General features: G+C 44.7%; 1 protein-coding gene across 4 annotated transcripts in view; it reads left to right on the top strand.

Annotated features, from left to right (window-relative positions):
- Window positions 1-366: 366 nt before the first annotated feature.
- The window catches only part of SH2D4A (SH2 domain containing 4A), a 64238-nt gene continuing 44142 nt past the window's right edge, over window positions 367-20462 (top strand). For 2 of the 4 annotated variants that reach the window (XM_047856859.1, XM_047856862.1), the window contains exons 1-4: window positions 367-524; window positions 5757-6140; window positions 17153-17312; window positions 18699-18870. In XM_047856859.1, coding sequence (XP_047712815.1) covers window positions 5960-6140; window positions 17153-17312; window positions 18699-18870 — 513 coding nt within the window. In that variant the 5' untranslated portion in view covers window positions 367-524; window positions 5757-5959. Of the gene's footprint in view, window positions 525-666; window positions 766-972; window positions 1108-5756; window positions 6141-17152; window positions 17313-18698; window positions 18871-20462 lie in introns of those variants that run through there. The other 2 variants (XM_047856861.1, XM_047856860.1) reach the window with 2 other exon arrangements.

Consider the following 20462-nt stretch of genomic DNA (forward strand, 5'->3'; position numbering starts at 1 on the left):
CTCAGTGTAACTGAGAAGTGTCTGCCCGCCTCCGCAGGCTCCACCTTGAAGGAAACCTTGAGCTCTGGGGTGGAGAAAGGGCCTGGCCGGCTGATATTAATAAGTTCTACCGATCCTGAGATGGCGCGACAGGCCTTCACAGACCGCAGGTGGAGGGCGGTGGCCTTGCCGCCCCGGACCCCCGGCAGCTCGGGGCAGTGTGCGGTCAGGAGAGAGGGGCCCGGGATGCAGCAGGCCACACGGCCTCGCCGACGTCTGGCCCTGGAGCGTCTCCAGGTGCTAGGGTGGGGCCGTGAGCGCCCAGTCAGTCACTCCGGCATGTGGGTCGCGGGTGGGGCGGCGCGGGCGGGCCGGGGCTGAGGGACACTGTTTGCCAACATCTCGGCCAGAGTGTTTGTCCAGCCAGCCTGTGCCGCTCTCAAGCACCGCTGCCTTGCCCTCCCTTCCCCGACAGCTTCTGGCGGCCCAACTGGACGTGGCGTTGCTCGGGTCAATCTGCTAGAGGAGCGCAGAGCCCTGCACGGGTAAGTGCCTGGGGTGGGGAAGGGAGGCCAGGAGGGGGAGGCCGAGAAGACTGTACGTGTTGTGGGGCCCGGGGACTCCAGGAGGAGCGTGGAAGGCGCAGGGATGAGGTGGGCTGGGGGAGGCCCGGAGCGACGCCTGGGCCCGGGCCTGCACTCGCCCCTCCCCGGGCCCTCATCCGCCACTGCCGGGCGGGCGGCGGGTGTCCGGTGTCGGGTGTCCGATGTCTGGAGCTGCGGGCGGGTGAGAGGCCGGGGCTTGTGGCAGTGGTACGGGGAGCCCCGAGGGAGAAGGCTTCAGCGCACTCGGGAGGTCTGGGGGCAGTTCCGGGGCTCAGGGCGGGCCTCCGGGTCTCTGAGGGGTGTGTGCACGCGCGTCACTGAGCCGGGGCGGGCCCGAGGTGGACGCGTGGGAGGGTCGGGATAGCTTGGAGCTTCTGGACTGTAGCAGAGCGGCCCCGGCGCCACGCGTGTCTCCCGTCTGTCCCGTCCTCGGCGGCTCCTGCGAGCCTGCGCCCACTCGGGCGCCCCCGCCTGTGGCCCCGCAGCGACTGCACCCGCGGACGAGCGCTCGCGCACACGTGGGGTAGGGCCGTGCGGACCTCCCTCGCCCCAGACCTTATGGGAGAGTCCCGGGAACCGGTTTCCCAGCGCGCCGGCACCCAGGGCTGCCCTCCCTGTAGGGTTCGGGCGCCGCGGGCGGGGCCGGCTTCAGGGCCGAGCGTTGCCGCCCGCTGCTGGAGGCAGACCCCGACCGTGGCCCCAGCCAACCCGGAGATGACCTTCTTCAGCCAAGTGGACACTCCTGCCCACTCCTGTTCTCGGGGTTCGCGCGGGCGCCTGGAGGGGTGGGCGTGGAGTCACTGGGAGAAGTCACTGTTTGTAGGTTTTCTCTGGTTGTCTCAGAGCTTCCCAAGGGTCGCAGGGAAGAAGGAAGCATGGCACCCCTCTCTAAGCTTAGTGTTCCTCACCTCCTGAAAGGTTTTTGTTTTTAATTTTTTTTAATATTTATTTTTGAGAGGGAAAGAGAAAGAGTGTGAGCGGGGGAGGGGCAGAGTGAGAGGGAGACCCAGAATCTGAAACAGGCTCCAGGCTCTGAGCTGTCAGCACAGATCTGGATGTGGGGCTCGAACTCACAAACCGTGAGATCATGATCTGAGCCCAACGTAGCCGCTTAACCGACTCAGCCACCCAGGCGCCCCTTGTTTTTGTTTTTAAAGTAAGCTCTACCCACCCACCCCTCACCTAAGTGGGGCCTCACCGAGGTGGGGCTGGAACTCCAGGACGGGGAGATCAAAGGTCTCCACTAAGCCAGCCAGAGTCCCCTATAAAGGACTTTTGATCGCCTGCTTAATAGAGACGACTTGTAGCTCTTAAAAAGTGAATAAATAAGTGGAAAGCATTTGTGGACATAGATTTGACACATGAATGGAATTTTCTAGATAAATCTGTATGTACAGTGATTTCAAATTCTGAAGCAAGGTATATATGTACAAAACTTAGCAAATTGCTGTCACCTCTGGTAATTCATTTTATCCTCAAAAATTGCCCTTTTGTAGATAAACTTTATAAGGTAAAGTTGAATAAGATAACTGAAAGTCTGAAAACAGCTGGCTGTTTTAGAAGAATTAGAATTCAAACTATATTCTTAGCATTAAAGTTTTACGGTCCATATTACATTATTGTTATGATTTAGGCTTTATCTCTGGTTTCCCCCGACCCAAGGTCTCAGAGTCATTAAAAACACAATTTTTATTTTGTTGAACAGGGCTGTGGAAGATGTGAGCATCAGGCCAAATCTGTGGTATCTTGGAAAATCCTATCACCCTTTAGAAATTTATTTTTGAAATAAATAGCAGATGTGGTGTTGTCATTTCTCTTTTTAAAGAAAAGTGCTATACAAGAGAAAACAGTTAGCTTAGCTTTTCTTTTTATTGGAGCTTGAATAGCTGGAAGTTTGCTACACCCAGTTTGTTAGATGGGGAAAGTCATTTGAAGTTTGAATCAATGTCAGGGGTTGTCCTGTCAGGGACTGAAAGTGGGAAAAACCCTGGTTAGTTAGTTTCCTCGTTTCTATTTCCTCTACCCTGTCTCTACTTGTATCTGTAACGTCACCTAGACTATATGACATAGTCCTCAAATTACAAAGATGTATAGTACAGGCCCTCATTTCATGGATAAGAAAACTGAGTAGCTGACATCTGCAAGTCACGCAGCTCTTGAAAAGCCCACACTGGGGTCCTTGCTAGATGTTCTGTAAGCACTCTGTGCAACGTGAATTTTCCATCTGAAAGCACAGGGGAGGAAGGAGTTAATCCACACTGGTGGGAATCAACAGCCTTAGAATGGCATGCATATTATTTCAGCTGCCTGACCTCAAGATAGCTGTTAGCTGGGTCCCGAAGTATTCTCTGAGGACACAGGGAAGCCAGTGTCTTTCTGTCAAGATCCAGTAGTTAACTTTAATGCTAAAAATCCACATTTGCCGGAAAAGGCAAAACAAACCAAAACTAAAACTGAAAGAGCTTGAGTATCTAATCACAGAGGTACAGTGGAACTTTTCATACCTGTGAGAGGCTGTACCATTTGTGCTACTCCTAGTGATTGTGAGAGGGGAAACTGAGAACACTAAGCACCTGGTGAATAAAGTAGGCAAACAACATCCACACTTGGGCCACCATGACAGTTCCCTGCTGCCCTTCTTTGGGGGTTGAGGGGGGGTAGGGGAGGTCTTTTCAATACCTGGCCTCCCCACAGCTTAGCTACAATTACCTGGATGAGGCTTTTGCCCCTCAGAAGCAATGTGTCATGCACCTTCAAGTCAGCATTTATGTTGCTGCAAGAATTTGCTGGTCTTCATTCTGAAATTTCACATGTGGTACCATATCCTGATGATGTGCTGATTCTGGGCTTACAAAAAAACTCTTCTGTGCTAGTGGAGCACAGTAGAGCTGACTTCGAGCCAGACTGCCCAGCTCTGCCACTTTCCATCTTCTTCATCTGTGAAATAGGGATAGGGAGGAACTGAACTCCAAGGGTAATTGTGAAAATTATGTAAGTTAATGTATGTAAGGTGCTTAAGGTGGTGGCTGGCATAGTGTGGGTAAGCTCTTATTATTAGGGGTACTCTGGGATGGGGAAAGAGGAACAATGTGAATTTGGCACTTTCAGGGTTTTGGTTTTTTGGCTTTACCCACATCATTACTGTTGCTAAGATTCACCCCATTCCAAATAGGAAACAGAACTGAAACCTCAGGCTTCACTGGGTTCCTCCTTTTCTACATGTTTTATTGCTGTGAAAGTCAGTCACTGGAATCGTGGAATGTGCCAACATAAGGATATTTACTGGAACATCAAGGAGTCATTCACTTTGGTTTTTTACCACTTCATCTCAGAGCACTGCAGTCAAGTGTGCTGAGAAACCAAATTTCTTCCTGTGGTTCCTAGGAAGACAGAGCTCAGCCTCTGGCAACCTCTCTTTTAGTGTGGATTTAGTTGGCTCGGCCCCTCAAGAAGCTGTTGGGACCCAAAAGTCAGAAAAGCATCACAGGACATCAGTTCTGTGGCTCTTCTGGCCTTTGAGGGTCATCTCAAAGCAAAATACAAAGGTAGGAAGGGAGCCTGGGAGGGACATGTCTGCCTGATTTAGAGTCAAACATTGCTTTTAATTCTTTTCAAAAATTTTCTCTTCATACTGTGTTCCATTTGAGTTCCAGTAGTTGAATGCTGCAGGAAGTTATAGGATGCAGTTAGCAAGAATAGTTAGAGGCTCAAAAAAGGTTCCTGCTGCACAATGAATAGGGATGAATTTAACTATGTGCTGTGTATGCAGACATTCAGGGGTACCCCGACTGTTGAGCACTCTTGTGTCAAAAGACTGGTGTAAATGAAAGAGCAGCTTTGCAAGGAAGAGGAAGACGAGGGGAAGTGGAAGCCAGGGAGCATTACAGTCTGGCTTTGTGAGTGTCAAGATGAAGGAACTAGGTAAGAGGAGCCATGGTATAAGTAAGTAAGGGATGGTTTAAGAGTGTTTGAACTTAGTTTGGAGAATCAAGGTATTTGAGAGGCATGGCTAGATGGTGAGATTATTGAGGCATTGTGAGCACCAAATTACTAGACAACTTTTTAAACATAGGTGATCCTGAAAAGTCTCAGTAAGTAAGCTTTTTTGTGTATGCTACTATATTGAAGATGAAGTAAAAAAAAATCATCTAGGGTGCCTGGTTGTGTCAGTCTGTAGAGTGTGCAACTAACTTTTGATCTCGGGGTCATGAGTTCGAGCCTCACATTGGGTGTGGAGCTTACTTAAAATTTAAAAAAATAATAAAAAATCAACCAAACAGGAACGCATAAATTAGATGAAACCTCAGTGAAATTGCACCCCCTCCCCCAATAGAAAGCCCCTTGTGAGTGCACCAGTCCCTGGCTTCTTGTTAAAGGAGCCCTCTAATAAAGTCTTTTGTAAACAGGGATCCTCTGTAAGGAACCTAGTTATGTCTCTGTTCTCCCAGTTTTTCTGGTCTGTAAATTTAAATTTTATAAAATTAGATATATAGAACAGGTACACCTAAATAAAACCTGGTGACCTTCCAGAATGTACATGAATGTTTTCTCCTGTACATACAGAGTTTTTTATGGTTCCAGGAGGTTGTCTGGAAATTGCCTTGTCCTGTGAAGATGAAAGCATGTAATTTTGTTTATTTAGTGCTACTTTTAAGGGGAAATGGGAAAACTGCATTGTGGTCTAATTTATATTTCTTCTTTTTCCTTCCTTCAGCGTGGCCCTGTTTTGGTTTGGTTTGGGGTGGGTAATTCTGTGAAATCTCAAAAACAGTATTTTCTTTTGAAATAAGTTGTTTGGAGAGAACCTTTTAATTTCTTCCTGTGCCTTTTTTTCTTTTATTCTTTTCTCAGCCATACAGTTGGTGGTTAGGCTCTGAGGTAATAATATGTTTGCTTCGTTGGGAGAAGGCCAAATCTCTGTTAATTTTTTTGTTTCCCTGAGATTGGCCTGTAAAAAGTTAGGGTTTGTTTTGTTTTTTTGATAAAGTATCTTTGGAAATTACAGGATAGAGGTTACACAAACTCTCGACAAAGCGTGCCTCAGCTTTTCTTCTCCTTGTGTCTGAAATGAAAGGCGATACTGTATTTCCTCCAAGCTTAATTCATAAGCCTGCCCCTGCCTGGAATCTACAATTTTAATACTGTCTGCTTTTTGCTTGTTGCTCTTTACAGGTTCACAAACAGAATTTTGGACAGGATATTTGGTGCCAGGTACCAAGAGCCAGTCTGCTGAATTATTGTCCCGGTCGTTAGGATTGCTGCGAGTCTCTTTGAAGGTCTGTGGGTGCACCCAGTTGCCAGCTCAGGGGAGGCACACCTGGAAGCCATTTCCAAGAACTTTTGCCACAGGTGTAAAAGACTCCAGACCTGCAAAGATGCTGAAACAGATACTATCAGAGATGTACATAGATCCTGATCTGCTGGCAGAGCTCAGCGAAGAGCAGAAACAGATCCTGTTCTTCAAGATGAGGGAGGAACAGATCCGCCGATGGAAAGAAAGAGAAGCAGCAATGGAAAAAAAGGAGTCCTTGCCAGTGAAATCCAGACCAAAGAAAGGTAAACTTAGCTATGTCTCTCCTGTGAATGTGTTACTATAATGGCCCTCGGCTTGTTTTAACATTTCACACTAGTTAGAAGCAAGCCAGGTGCAAGTTCCAATTTGGTAGGTGGACCCTAAATGTTATTGAAAATGTTATGGAGATAGTGCAGTTTATCAGTTTGAAGTGTATACTTACATGCACATACCTCCACACACATAGCAATTACCATGAACTTGTGTAGCTATAAGCAGATCTCTTACTTGAAACCAGACCATAAGCTGAAGGAAAAAGTCACCTGTGCAGTTTTGGTTTGGGGGTATTAAGGAAGACTTCTCTCCCACTTAGTCACTAGTGCCTAGTATTCTACTGCCACACAAAGAGTCATTGTATCAGCATTTTTATAGCAATTATGTTTATATTTCTTATACTTTAAGAGATTTTTATTTGAGTTATCTTTAAAAAACAAAACGTAAATACTGCTGTAGGGAAAAAGTCATACGACACATTTTTTTAAGTAATCTCTACGCGCAACATGGGGCTCAAACTCATGACCCTGACATCAGGAGTCACATGCTGTGCCAACTGAGCCAGCGAGGTGCCCCCATACTGCATATTTTTTAATGAGAGTTAATTTTTCAGATGTACTTCTTCCTGACCCAAGGAGTCCCTGGTAGCTTGAGAGAGCCTTTTGAGACCATGGGGCAGGAATTCTTTGCACCTTAAGACTTAAAGCACATACACACACAGACATAGAAAAGCACACATTAACCACTTCTGTTCTTCCTCCTCCCCCGACACAAATTCTGTCATGGATGAATACCTAAGCTGTTTTTTTTTTAAAAAAAAATTTTTTTTAACGTTTATTTATTTTTTTTGGGACAGAGAGAGACAGAGCATGAACGGGGGAGGGGCAGAGAGAGAGGGAGACACAGAATCGGAAGCAGGCTCCAGGCTCTGAGCCATCAGCCCAGAGCCTGACGCGGGGCTCGAACTCACGGACCGTGAGATCGTGACCTGAGCTGAAGTCGGACGCTTAACCAACTGAGCCACCCAGGTGCCCCACCTAAGCTGTTTTAAAAAACAGTTTTCAAGGTCGCTTACAGAGGCATTCAAGGCCAATTTCTCCTCGTTTTTCATTAAGCCAGGAAAAATAAAATTTGATAAATTTTCAGGGTTTCAAAGATTGAGAAAATGAATCACACTTGGGAGTTGGTATATACAGACTCAAAATGAAGTCAGTTTAGTGACCTTACCTTACACTGCCTTTAATGAAAACCTTTCCAATTAAGCCTTTATTTAAAAAAAAAAAAAATTTAATGTTTTTATTTTTTGAGAGAGAAAGAGACAGACAGACAGGCAGAACATGAGTGGGGGAGCAGCAGAGAGAGAGGGAGACACAGAATCTGAAGCAGGCTCCAGGCTCAGCTGTCCACACAGGGCCTGACACAGGGCTGGAACTCACGAACCGTGAGATCATGATCTAAGCCGAAGTCAGGCACTTAACCAACTGAGCCATTCAGGTGCCCCGCAATTAAGCCTTTCTAATGACATCAAAGTAAATACGAGTATTTCATTTATTATCGTTGGTATCAATAACAGCTGTTTATTAAATATCTATTTTGTCAGACACTATGCAGAGCACTTTTCCTTGCATTATGCCTCATTTTCACTAAACTTTTGCAAAGTTAATATTAATTGTCTGTTTTATGGATGGAGAAACTTAGAATCAGAGATGTTAAGTAATATATGCAAAGTCATACCACCAGTAGGCACCCAGATTTATTAGATTTCACAGTGCTCTATACTACCCAAAATAGAATTTTTCCTTCAGTAAGTAACATGTCCTAATTGAAACATGACTTTCTTGTCTTTCTTAACTGGCTTATGCATCTCTCTGCATTCTTTAGCCAGAGTTTATCAGAGATAGCTGGACCTCTTTGGGCACCATGTATACTATGAACATAGCATATTGCTGTGGTGGGTGACCTTGGGACTAGTGAGTTCTTGCCCTAATGTCAGTGGCCCAGACTCTTTGTAAAACTTTGGGCCTCTCCTGTTTGCTGAAATGGTCTCCTTGTGATGACTTAAGACAATAATTTCAGTTTCTTTGCTTAAATTCTTCTTTTGCAGAGTTTGAATCTACCTTTTAGAAAATTTATATTATCTTATTAAATGGTCATTTAAAAAGTATATTAATATACTCAATGAATATTCTATCAGTATTTCATGTCAAAAGTTTATTACTCCCTTAAATTTAACACTTGGAAAAATACATTTTGCACTAGTTTTCTCTTCTAACTGCAGAAAAAGGAAAGCTTTCCCGACTTCCCCCTAAAAGATAGCACTTCTCTGTCTTTCATCTTGTTCTGTCTTTGAAGATAAAGCCACAGATAGTACAAAGCAGTGTCATTGCTGGTCCTCTGCTGACCTGCCAAGCCCCTGGCCATTGTTAGCTGAAACCTCACTGTGCACTTCAACTCCTATCAGGCCTGTGCTCCCGGCCTCCCCGTTCCTGCCCCCGCACAGTTTGTATTGCACTGACTTTACTGCTGTTTTTTCTTAGCAGTTCTTAGCCAGGCTTTGGAAAGTGTCCTTTTCTTGGCCCTTTAAATATATCTTATGCCCCTCTCCACCTCTTTCCTTTGCACCATTATAGTTCATCACTTGGCAGCTCTTTTGCTGTCATCTTGTCATTGTTTTCTCTTTACAGTCTACGGTGGTGAGTTTTCAAAGAGTATCACTGAAAGTTTACATATTGTGTATACCAGGAACCTTTTAGAAATCTTATGGCTTGGGGTGCCTGGGTGGCTCAGTTGGTTAAGCTTTCAGCTCTTGATTTCAGCTCACGTCATGATCTCATTGTTTCGTGGGTTCAAGCCCTGCATTGTTCAAGCCCTGCACTGTTAGTGCAGAGCCTGCTTGGGATTCTCTCTCTCCCCCTCTCTCTGTTCCTTCCCCACTCATACTATCTCTCTCAAAATAAATAAACTTTAAAAAAAAGAAGTCTTATGGCTAATGTAGAGAGGGATGAAAAACAGAAATATGGATTTAACGTAGTAATAGATCAGAAAATCATTTCAAACTGTAATGGGAAAATGTGGTTCTTAGGAAAAGAATTATGTATCTTCTCTGCCTGTTGGGGGCAAATAACTAGAGGTCTAAGGCTGTGTTGTCCAGTATGATAGCCACTAGGCACATGTGGCTGTTGAGCACATGAAATGAGATTAGTCTGGACTGAGATGTGTAAGAAATGTAAATTACCAGATTTCACAGACTTGATAGGAAGAAAGTAATGTAAAATACCACATTAAAAATTTTATATTCACTACATATTGACATGATAATATCTTGGATAACATGGGTAAAATAAAATACATTAAGATTAATTTCGTCTGTTTCTTTTGATCTTGTAATGGGGCTACTAGTAAATGTATGGCTACAGATGTAGCTCACATTTGGACAGCACTGCCCTAGACCATAAAAGTAGCACCACTGAGCTGATGGAGTATCAGACCCTGAGCTGGGTGCTTAAATATATTATCTTATTAAATGATCACAGCCAAGCCTGAAGCTGAATTACTGTTCACATTTTACAGGTGAGGAAAGTGAGACTGGGTTATTAACTAGCTTGCCCAGGACAACAGCGAGTTAAATGATAGACCTGGGCTTGACCTGAGTCTGACTCTCCCAAAGTGGGTGCTCCTAACAAATATGCCACATGTCGAGCTTACCTGGAGCTAAAGAAGTTACTTTTGTCTGTAGGTGCCTTGCACACTTCGAAAACATATGCTTGCATCAGGGCCCTGCCTTTGTTGTGTGTGATTTCTTTCTGGTAACACAGACACAAGAGGCCTTCACTCAGTAGAGGGTTGCCCAGCAGTTATCTCATTGGGTCTCCAAGCAGACAGAAGCCTAAGAGGTAGGCTGGGATCTTGTTGCTGTGTGTGGTACAGGAGGGGCTATGTGTGCCCTTGAAACAGACATGGATTCATGAGACTTTATTTGCTGCATTCTCATTGCTACCAGGGGAACACATTCCCACATGCAAAGCCTTCCCTTTTCCAGGAATGACTATAAACCACCTGTTTGTGCCACCTTCAGGGGCACTTCATCCCCTTCCTTCACTCTGGAACTCATTTGGTGACCTCCACTGATGGATTCAGTTCTGATCTCAGTTGATTCCTCAGCCTTACCTGACTCTTGAGTTGCCACTCTGAGTCTCTCACTTGATGTCATGGGTCTCTTGCCCTCTCCATAATGGCCTCTTTTTTGCCTCTGCCTGACGCCTGAATAGCTGTACTCCCCCGAGGGTACCCCACTCTGTACTGGTGGTTTTGTAACCTTGAGGTGGGGTTGGGAGGATCACAGACAGACAGCATTTTGTGCATAGTTTCACAATGCTCACTTACTCCCTAAATTCATTCACAGTCTCAGGGTTCACAGATTCTAGGTTAAGGTCTCTGTATTATCTCCCTGGGGTACTGCCTCTACCTTTCATGGTTAAACATCATCTATATGCCAGGGACACTCAGACCTATACTGCCAAGCCAGGCCTCTCACCTTCTTCTGTCCCCCCTACTTTCCTGGGTATAGTTCAAGCACCATGCAGTTTCTCCAGCTTCTTTTCTGTCCTTTTGTCTCTAAAATAAACATAAAAATTTATTAAAGTTTTAAAGATGAACTTTAGTGTTAGTAATTATAGGATTATTAACCCAGTTTGACAAGCCTAGCATACAATGGGGAAAGCAATGGTCGTGAGCAATTTCAGGAAGTCCCTATAGGACTCTGCATGCACATGGGGCTAGATCTTGCTTTCTCCTGCCTTGTCCTGCTCTTCAGGGCCAGGAGGGAATGTGAAGGTGACCCCACACCCCAGCTTGACCATCAGAGCCCTGTCTACATTCATTGTCCTAGCATCCCTTTTGGTGGTTTTCTCTTTTGCTCTCAGAAGTGTTTCAGGTTGGGGGTGCCTGGGTGGCTCAGTTGGTTGAGTGTCTGACTCTTGATTTTGACTCAGGTCATGGTCCTAGGGTCATGGGATCGAGCCCCACATCGAACCCTGTATCAAGCTCTGCACTGAACATGGAGCCTGATTAAGATTCTCTTTCTCTCTTTTTCTTTTTCTCTTTCTCTCTCTCTCTCCCTCCCTCTTCCCGCCCTCTCCCTCTCCCCCCCGTTCTGTCCCCCAACCCTCTCCCCACTCATGTGATCTCTCTCTCTCTCTCTCTCTCTCTCTCTCTCAAAAAAAGAAAAAAAAAGAAAAAGAAATGTTTCAGGTTTGGAGGGTGCATTATGAGGCCACCTTAATCACAGGTTTTGCAACCTCACCGGCTGGTTTTGAATTCTGGTTCCAATTTCACTAGGTCTGTTACCTTGGGCAAGTTAAATACCCTCCATGACCCTAATTTCCTCATTGTAAAATGGGGTCATTAATAGCCTTGGGTGATACTCTAAATATTTAATGGCAGTCATGGCATGGGCATCAATTAGAAGGGACATGGCCATAGTACTCAAGTGCCCATTGGCCTGGCACTAGTCTTTTGGTACTGGATGTGGGAGTGGGCTGTCCTAGAGGAGAGGCCAGAGTGGTGGGAGATACTGAGAGGTTGGGAGTTTAGGGAAGTATATCAATAGTTTAATAACCTCAGCCCTGGTGATACTCCCATTGTGTTCATATGTAAATTTGTTAGGAGGCCCCTGATGTTGATGCTCTGGCTTCTATTCGCTCAGTTTGGTCTTTTTTGTAGGGACAGGGTATATAATTCTTCTCTCTCCATCTCTCACCCTCTCCTGTTACTATGGTTGACCTTCTGAGTTAGATCTAGTTGGGCTAGAAACCAGTTGCTGACCCTCTGAAGCATAGTCTTAGTTCAGGGAGAGCCCTGAGCATTGCATTGACCTGAACCTGAGATGATCCACACTGACACCTCCAGTCTCTCCCTCCTGCACTTCTGCTGGGCCCGCCACATAGGGAGAAGTCAGACACAATGATGATGTGAGCAGTGTCATGCACTAATGTAGGTAGGCCTGGAATAAGCCTGGCCATTTCCTTGCCAAGGGCGTGTGTCACTCCATTTTTACGTGGTATTTTACAACATTGCCTAGTTAGAGACTTTATATGGTGAATGAGGTATGGATGAGAGTCTCTGCACAACAGTTCATTGTGGTGCAGTCCTAAGCAGGACTAATCCACTGTTCTAGAAAAGTTGGTTTTAGAAGTTCTTGAGAATCCCTAAGATAGCAGGCATGAAGAGCACTGCAGGGTACAAACATGATTCAAGGACTGGGAATAAACCTTATAATTAAAAGGAAGTGCTATGAAAAGGTCCCTTTCTCACTGTCCTCTGACAAAACAGTGCATATAATTTCAAGGTGAAGTAGACAGAAAGTCCAGAATGCATGGATAGCATTAAATTATAACAAGATGTAGGGCCTACCTCATTAGGATCTCTTAAGTTTATACCTCTGTCTTAAGGAAGTCCACTGGGGACAGAAATGTGGGTCTGTGTGGATCAGTTTTCAGCTCCTAGCAGACAGGCGCTCTTCTCCTCTTCTTGTCAACATTTTCTTCTTTACCTGTTCTCTGCACTCTCCTCTAGCCCTCCTTCCCCTGGCCTGCTCCCTGGCATCCTTACTTTCTCCCTTCCTTAAACCCTGAGTTTCTTCTATTGAAAGAAATCTTTCAACCATCCATGCTCCTAAGCTGCCCTTTCTGTCACAGTGCCTGGAACATAGCAGATGCTCAGGAAGTATTTGTTGAACAGAGAACTGAATCCTCTTTTACTTCCTCAGAGCACATAGTTACTGCCAGCCTCCACCTCTTCCCATCCTTTTTGTCCTGTTTTTGTAGCCTGTCCCCAGCCTGTCTCCCTAAAAATACACTCTAGGTCAGACACTGCCTGAGACTGCCCTCCCTCCAGGGTCTCCATCCCCCTTTCTGTGTCTCCATGGCACAGAGCACTGGCTCCCTTTTCCTCTCTTGGCTGTATGGCTGTGCATTTCTCCCTAGGCTCCTTCTATATTATGTCATTATTTAGGAATCAGAAGTCCTTTTTTTTTCTCTCTTTTAATCAGAATGCTCTTTTTCTTCCCTTTTGCCTCCCAAATGGAGCACATGCTTTTCCAAGGTTCTCACTAGGCTTCATGCCTTTTGCAGATTCTTCTATGCCAGTGGCTTCAGTGGGGTCAGCTATAAAGTAACTTTCAAATTCACACTATCAGTCTCGGTAGCATTTCTGAACTTCAGTGCCATAGTTCAGATATCTACTGATGCTCTCCATGTAGATTGTTAGTAAAGATAAAAATAATTTATTCTACATTTCCAAAATAGCTCATTACCTGACTCCTCAAACAAATTTATTTATTTATTTTTAAACAAATTTATTTTCTTGCTGTCACTGTTTCCGCTTATTACTCCCCTATCCTCCCAGATAGTAAGTCTCAAAATGTTGGCGTCATCTTTGAGTCCTTCCTTTTCAGCCACCTGTAACTTACTGACCTTTCTCTCATTCAGGCCCTGAGTACCTGCCTCCTGGTACCTCATTGCTCCTCCATTCTGTCCCCACTAACCCACTGAACCACCCACCTCCACTACCCTGATCTACCCTACGTGTTATTACATTTCCTAAGTCATTTCTCTGACCTTAGCACCACCTACACAGAGAAAGTCATGGACTCTTTGTTGATCACTTAATCAAGAACATGGAACTAATATTTTTGAGCCTTTATCATGTGGCAGGCCTGTGAGGTCTGACTTACTACCTCTGTTTTATCAGGGAGGGAACTCGGGCTCAGAGAGGTAGAATAACATATACATGGTCACATAAAGAGTTGGTAGAAACATTGGGACTTTACTACCACTTTCTGGCTTTATGCACTACAGGGCCTAAGTTTAAATCATTTAGCCAGGTGTCTGGGAGTCATGCCACGTGGCCCACTGGCCCCCTGCATGATCCTCAGCCCATGACCAGGTGATATCTAAAACTCTTTTGAGCTCTCACTGAGACACTGATTCCCGATAGCTCTTCACTGATTTCCTTCTCTGATCTTCCATCGCACTATCTTTGGGGAGGTCACCAAACTTACACCCTACTCTCTAAGTTCCATGTTCATCCACCAAAACTCAATTCACAGAACTTCTTTTTCCTTCTGTGTGCTTCCAAAGCAATTTCTCCATCCTGTGAATCCTCACCAGACTTAAAGTCTCTTGTGGTTATAATGTATGTTCCCCTGGTCCTTCAAACAGATCAGTTCCTCTTTTGAAGCATTTCCATAGCATCCTTTCACAACCCCTTCCCCAAGTTGTATTACTTTTATAATTAAATGTTCAACTTCTGTCTCCAATTAGAATCTAAGTTCCCTGAGGGCAGGGGTTGGTCTGTCTTGTTTATAAGTGTTTACACATATTTACCTAAGTGCCTGGCACATAGTAGATATGCAATAAAATGCATTAAATAAGTAACCTAATGCCTTGCTGTTTCTCTCAGACTTTAGGTGAATTGCAGGACAAATGGCCACATCTGTGTTTTCCCTGTGTCCCCTGCAGCATTTAGCTCATCTGCATTGTGCTCAGACTTAGAAACTCAATAAGTTTTTGTAAAATACACTAAACAGAGTCCTTAATAGTCTTCCTGCATCTTGGTGTAAGACTGAGGGTATCAGGGATGCCTGGGTGGATTATTCGGTTGAGTGTCCAACTTCAGCTCAGGTCACGATCTCACATTCATGAGTTCTCACAGTTCTTAAGTTTGAGCCCCACATGGGGTTCCCTGCTGTGAGCACAGAGCCTGCTTAGGATCCTCTGTCCACTTTTCTCTCTGCCCCTCTCCCGCTCACATGCGTGTGTTCTCTCTTTCTCTCTCAAAAATGAATAAACATTTATAAAAAACCAAAAAACAAAAAACTGAGGGTATCAGAGCTAACATTGGTTTTACTAGAATCTTCTCCATTCTCCCCTAAGGTTTTAGGGAGTTGTGGGGAAGCCCTTGAAGCCCCTCCAGTCTCTGCTCTCAGGCAACATTTAAGAGCTCCTGAGGGTGAGGAGGACTCAGAACAGATATTATTGTCAGTGCCATTCTGTCAAGAGCCCTCTTTTGGCATCTGGCTAAATCTGACAATTCTCTTTTTTCTTGCCTCCAAGCCGCAATCTCTTTACCGTCACCATGCTCTCGCCACTGCCTTGCTTCTAAAATTTCAGGGCTCTCGCCCTCTCCTCTAGCTGCCTTCTCTACTTATAGTTCTTAGCACCTTCATGTGCCCACAGGCAGTTCTGGGATCTGTCCCCCACCCAGCCCTGCAGGGCAACACCTTCTTCCCATAAGAGTTCTGCCTGCAGCCCATGGAGGGTGCTCTCGGGGAATGTGTCCTGCTGTCCTGAGCATAGCTGCTGGAATCCCTGGGTCCTTCCTGTCTGCCTCCCCTGGCCCTCTGCCACACTCCTCTCAGGGCATCTGTCTCCTGCTGTCAAAAATATTGGTAATTATTTAGGTGAAGGTTGAGAGATGGACAAAGTAAAAAATGTTATTAGTTGCCCTGAGAGAGCCTAATAAAGTGAATTTCATGAGGTATGACAGCTTTCTAAAGTTACCATTTGGCATTTCCTCACACAGAGCCAGAGCTGGCCAGGGCCCATCCCCAGGCCTTCAGGCCCACTTGGGATTGATCTTCCCTTCAGACCTACTTGCCACTTTCACTGTTTCTCCACTTGTGAAAACAGTGCAAAGTCAGCTTCCTCCTAAATGATACATTTGACTCCTTTTATAGTGAAGATTCTGTCTCCCCTCCCCTCCACCCCAGTATCCTATTTAGAATTTTATTATACTGTAGAATGTCTCCATTGCACTCAGAAGGGTAGAAAGTGCCAAAATAAAAACATATCTCTGTTTGAATAGCCCACTTTTTCAATGTATCCTGGGGAAACAGTAGGAAGTAGATCAACAATTCATTGGACAGCAGATACTTTAACTGGAAACCTTCTCATAATGTACAGAGATGAGACACAATCCCAGTGTGGGTTTCTAACCTATAAGCATGGCCTGGCCTGTGTTCCATCAGGTGCCCTACTACCCATGCTCAACACCACTGGCCAGTTTGGGGTCCTTGGGGCACAGGGATCTTGACCCATAACATGGCCCATAATGGCCCTGGGTAGGTCTGCTCTGGAGCTTTTAGATTTAGGGACTGCACCTTTTGGCCTCTCCCAGGTGTGCTTCACTTTCCCCAGGTTTCAGGGAGCGTGACCTGTGTGGCTGCATCTCAGGAGTATGGGAACTAGAATGTAATACAACCCCTGCGACCCATTGTAAACAAGTGTTATTTAAGTAGCTTCACCAAGTATCACACTACCGGTAGTGTTATCTTCTCACAAGCTGGTGTGAATCTCTGAGCAGCCACGTAAATAAACAATAGGAGGGTGACCAGAGCACTTGACCTCTTGTGAACTCCTGCTATGTGTTGGGCACTAGGGGGAATACATGGCATATCTAGCCTGCCTGCTCCCCACAGCAATCCTGTGTCCTAGATGCTTCTACCCCCATTTTGCAGATGAGGAAATTGAGGCTTAGAGAGACTAAATAATTTGTCCAATGCACACAGCTAGGAAGTGGCAGGGCTAAGAGTTCAATTAAAGCCAGACTGATTCTAAAATGAAAATACCAAACCCTGGAGCAGCTGTGTCATTCTGGGGTTCCAGGAGACTCTCAGACTTGAGAGGTTCTGATATCTGATGTTAGCTCTGTTCCCCTGAAGGCAATGTAAATAATACATGGCTTCTTCCCATATCACCTTCTTTACTTATTAAATGGGCACATTCAAAAACCATATTCCCATATTCCCATATTCTGCTACAGCCGCCACCCACTGCTACCACCTCCATTGCTCCCTGGGAATGCTGCTGGTTCCTGAGCGGATTGGAAGCACTTTGTCTCATCCAATAGCTTTTTTCCTGAAGACGCAATACTTTAATGATGGCAAACATAATAACCCATGACTAAAGATATTTGTCCAATCTAAATTTTGTTTTACTTGCAGAGAATGGCAAATCTGTTCATTGGAAACTGGGAGCCGATAAGGAAGTCTGGGTCTGGGTGATGGGTGAACACCATCTAGATAAACCCTACGATGTTCTCTGTAATGAAATTATTGCTGAGAGGGCCCAGCTGAAAGCAGAGCAGGAAGCAGAAGAGCTCAGGTATGAGATCTACAAACCAGTGAGAGGCTGGCCAGATTATACAGTCATGCAAAGATGCCTCTTCTTCACAGTAGCTGGAGGGAGAGTGGGGTGGGCAGAGTCACAAGAGTAACTTTAGATCTGTCGGGCAAGTTTCTTTAGACTTTTGGTGGTTCCCTTTATTCCCACAATGTGATCAAATCAGCTGTTTCATTTCCTTGCTTGTCACCCCGGGTTTGATCTGGATGTGGTTTCCCCAGGAATCACTGGCTTCACTAGAACTATGCTGGAGCACCAAAGGCTGACACAGCTGAGCATCAGGAATAGAAATAAGAAATGCAGTGACAGTTCAAGCTTCAGGACTTCAAACAAGATTGCTTAGATATAGGTAGCTGAGTAAGCAGGCCTTTTAGGGCCTGTGCTAGGTGGTGGGGATTCAAAAATGAACAAGGAGCTTCCAGTCTAGGAGGAGAAACAGGTGCACCACTAACTTCAGCTGATATAGGCTGTGATATGTGCTATAAGTAAGTTATTAACAAAGCATTAACTGGACCTATGATTCCTACCCACAAAAGAGGTGAAATCTGAATTGAACCTTAAAAGATAAGTAGAGTTTTTCAGTGCAGAATGTCAGGAAGGAGACTGCAGGCAGAGGGCATAATCAAGATCCTTAGTCTTGAATATATAAGGTTCTTTGGGTGATGATGAGTTCTTCTGAGTGTTTGGGGTATATGTAGGCAAATAGCAGGAGACAGGGCCATGTGCTAAAGTGCTTTGAAAGCCAGATTTAGGACTTTGGACCTTATCCTGTGGATGGTGGCAGTTTTTGAATCAGGAAGAGACATGATCAGCTGGAGATCTAGGAAGGTAACTTGAGTGGTAGCAGTGAGGCAGATGATTGATCCCCTCTGCAGGGTGCCCAGGGTGACTTCTGTGAAGCCTGTTATCCCTTGATGAGATAGAAGCAGACATACGGACCTCAGTTCAGTTCCCAAGGGCTGGTGATGCTACCCACAGCTCCTGTAACTAACGTATAAATGAGCATGCAGAGATAAACTAATTATTTGCTGCTTATCAGAGGAAGGCAGTGTGCTCTAGCAGTTTGGCTTCTGAACAGGAATTGGGCAGACCTGGGTTCAAATCCTGCCTGTGCCACTATGTAGCCTTGGATAAATAAAATAATTATTTTGAGCTTTTTGAGTTAAGCAAGGATAACAACCCCTTTCTTGAGGGCTGTTATGAGGATTAAGTTAATGTCTTTAAAATACTAGCAAAGGGCTCAGCCTATTCACTCGGTAAATGGTATCTATTACTGTTTTTCACATAATTTGAATGTAGGCATCTGCTTTGGAAAAGCTATCCATGTTGGAGAGTGTTTTTGATAATTCCACATTTGTTTCTCTTCAGAAAGACTCAGTCCAAAGAATTTGCCAATAGCTTGAAAACGAGATCACAGTACTATGATCTGCAAGCACCAGATACCCTGGAGTCTCAGAATATCTGTAAGAAAGCAGCGGAAGAGGAGGAGCTGGGGAAAGGCTCTAGACTGGCACCACCCCTTGAAGAAGAGAAAATTCCAGTGAGTCTTTCATATCTGTAAACATGCAGAATTTCATAACCAGGGAAGTGAAAGATATTGGGGCCACTGAGATGAATGTAGTTGAACATCAGGTTCTCAGACTTTTCTGGGAAAAATCCCTCCCAACTGGAAGGCCCTGATGTTCAATTTGACTCTCCTGCTATTTCACAACAAAGGTAAAGCACCCCTTTTTCATGGACTGAAGTTGTGAAGAAGGAACTCTAGGAATAAAATTTTGCATTTTAAGGTATTTTGGGGGTTTATTTTTTCCCTATTATATGTCTTCTATAACGGGGATTGGCAACTTTTTTGTGTGTGAAGGGCCAGATGGTAGATACTTGAGGCTTGTGGACTGTACGGTCTCCGTCACAACTGTACATAATATAATAGATGTGGCTCTGTTCCAGTAAAACCTTACTTACCTAACAGTGGCAGGTCTGGCATACAGGCTGTGGCTGACTGATTCCAGTCCTAGAACGCTGGCACATTTGTGATGTAGATTATTCTCTATCAAGTCTTCCCCTTTTGGTTGAGGACTACACCTCAGTGCCTCACTGGCTTCCCAGGTTCTGCTTGTGACTGTGGGGACTGCTATTTCCTCAACAGAATTTTATAATCAGAATTGTTCTGAATTCTCTTGTGTCTCAGTTGGTTCAAAAAGCTCAGACATCATTTGCTACTTAGGTTATAGTTTGGAAGAACAATAAAATGATATTATGAAGTACCTTCTTCTGCCAGGAATTTAATTAAACTGAGAATTAACAAGGGATCTACAATTGTTTGACTTCTGATCAGGTCCCCAGCTCTAGGACACTAGTTTTGTGTGTTCTTGACCTCTTTGAGCTGTCACTCATGACAGATCCCCTCTGCTGGGTGCCACATGGTGGCAAAGCACACTGCTGAGCATCTCATTTAATCCTCAGAATGACATTATGATCTGGGAACTGTTTCTGTATTTGTCCATTTTACAGGTGAGGAAACTGAGGTTAGATATGGCTATTCAATCTGCCCGAGGTCTCATAGTTGATAAGACTGAACCGGGATTCAAACAGAGGTCTGCAGGACCCCTAGGTCATTCCTTAACTCTTGTGCTTGATTGTCTTATTAATATGAGGAAGGTGAAGAAACTTTAAAAACGCCTATAAATATGAGGCTCAAAATATTTAGGGGTATAAAATTCTAAAATTGGGTTTATATCCCAGGGTCATCCATGGGTCCTCTCCTCACATCTACAGTGAAACATTCAAGCTCTTCCAGGCCTGCTTTGCACTTCACATTTAATACCAATCTACCTCCAAACAGCATATTCCCTTTCTAGCACCCCTAAAATGAAGAACAACAATAGCAACAACAAAAAAAACCTCCTTCAAGAGCATTAAGTAAGCATGCTTACCTTTGTGATTGAATTACAATACTGTCCTAGAAAAAAACATTTTCAAAAGTAGGACAAAAGATTAAAATAGAAGTTAAAATAAATACCATGGCTATTATTTTTATACACACACATATGTAACACACACACACACACACACACACATGCATACACACACACAAACACACAGTGAGAGAAGATCTCAAGATTGACTGATTTA

Source organism: Prionailurus viverrinus, chromosome B1 (assembly GCF_022837055.1).
Source record: "Prionailurus viverrinus isolate Anna chromosome B1, UM_Priviv_1.0, whole genome shotgun sequence".
In the NCBI taxonomy this organism is placed as follows: Eukaryota; Metazoa; Chordata; class Mammalia; order Carnivora; family Felidae; genus Prionailurus; species Prionailurus viverrinus.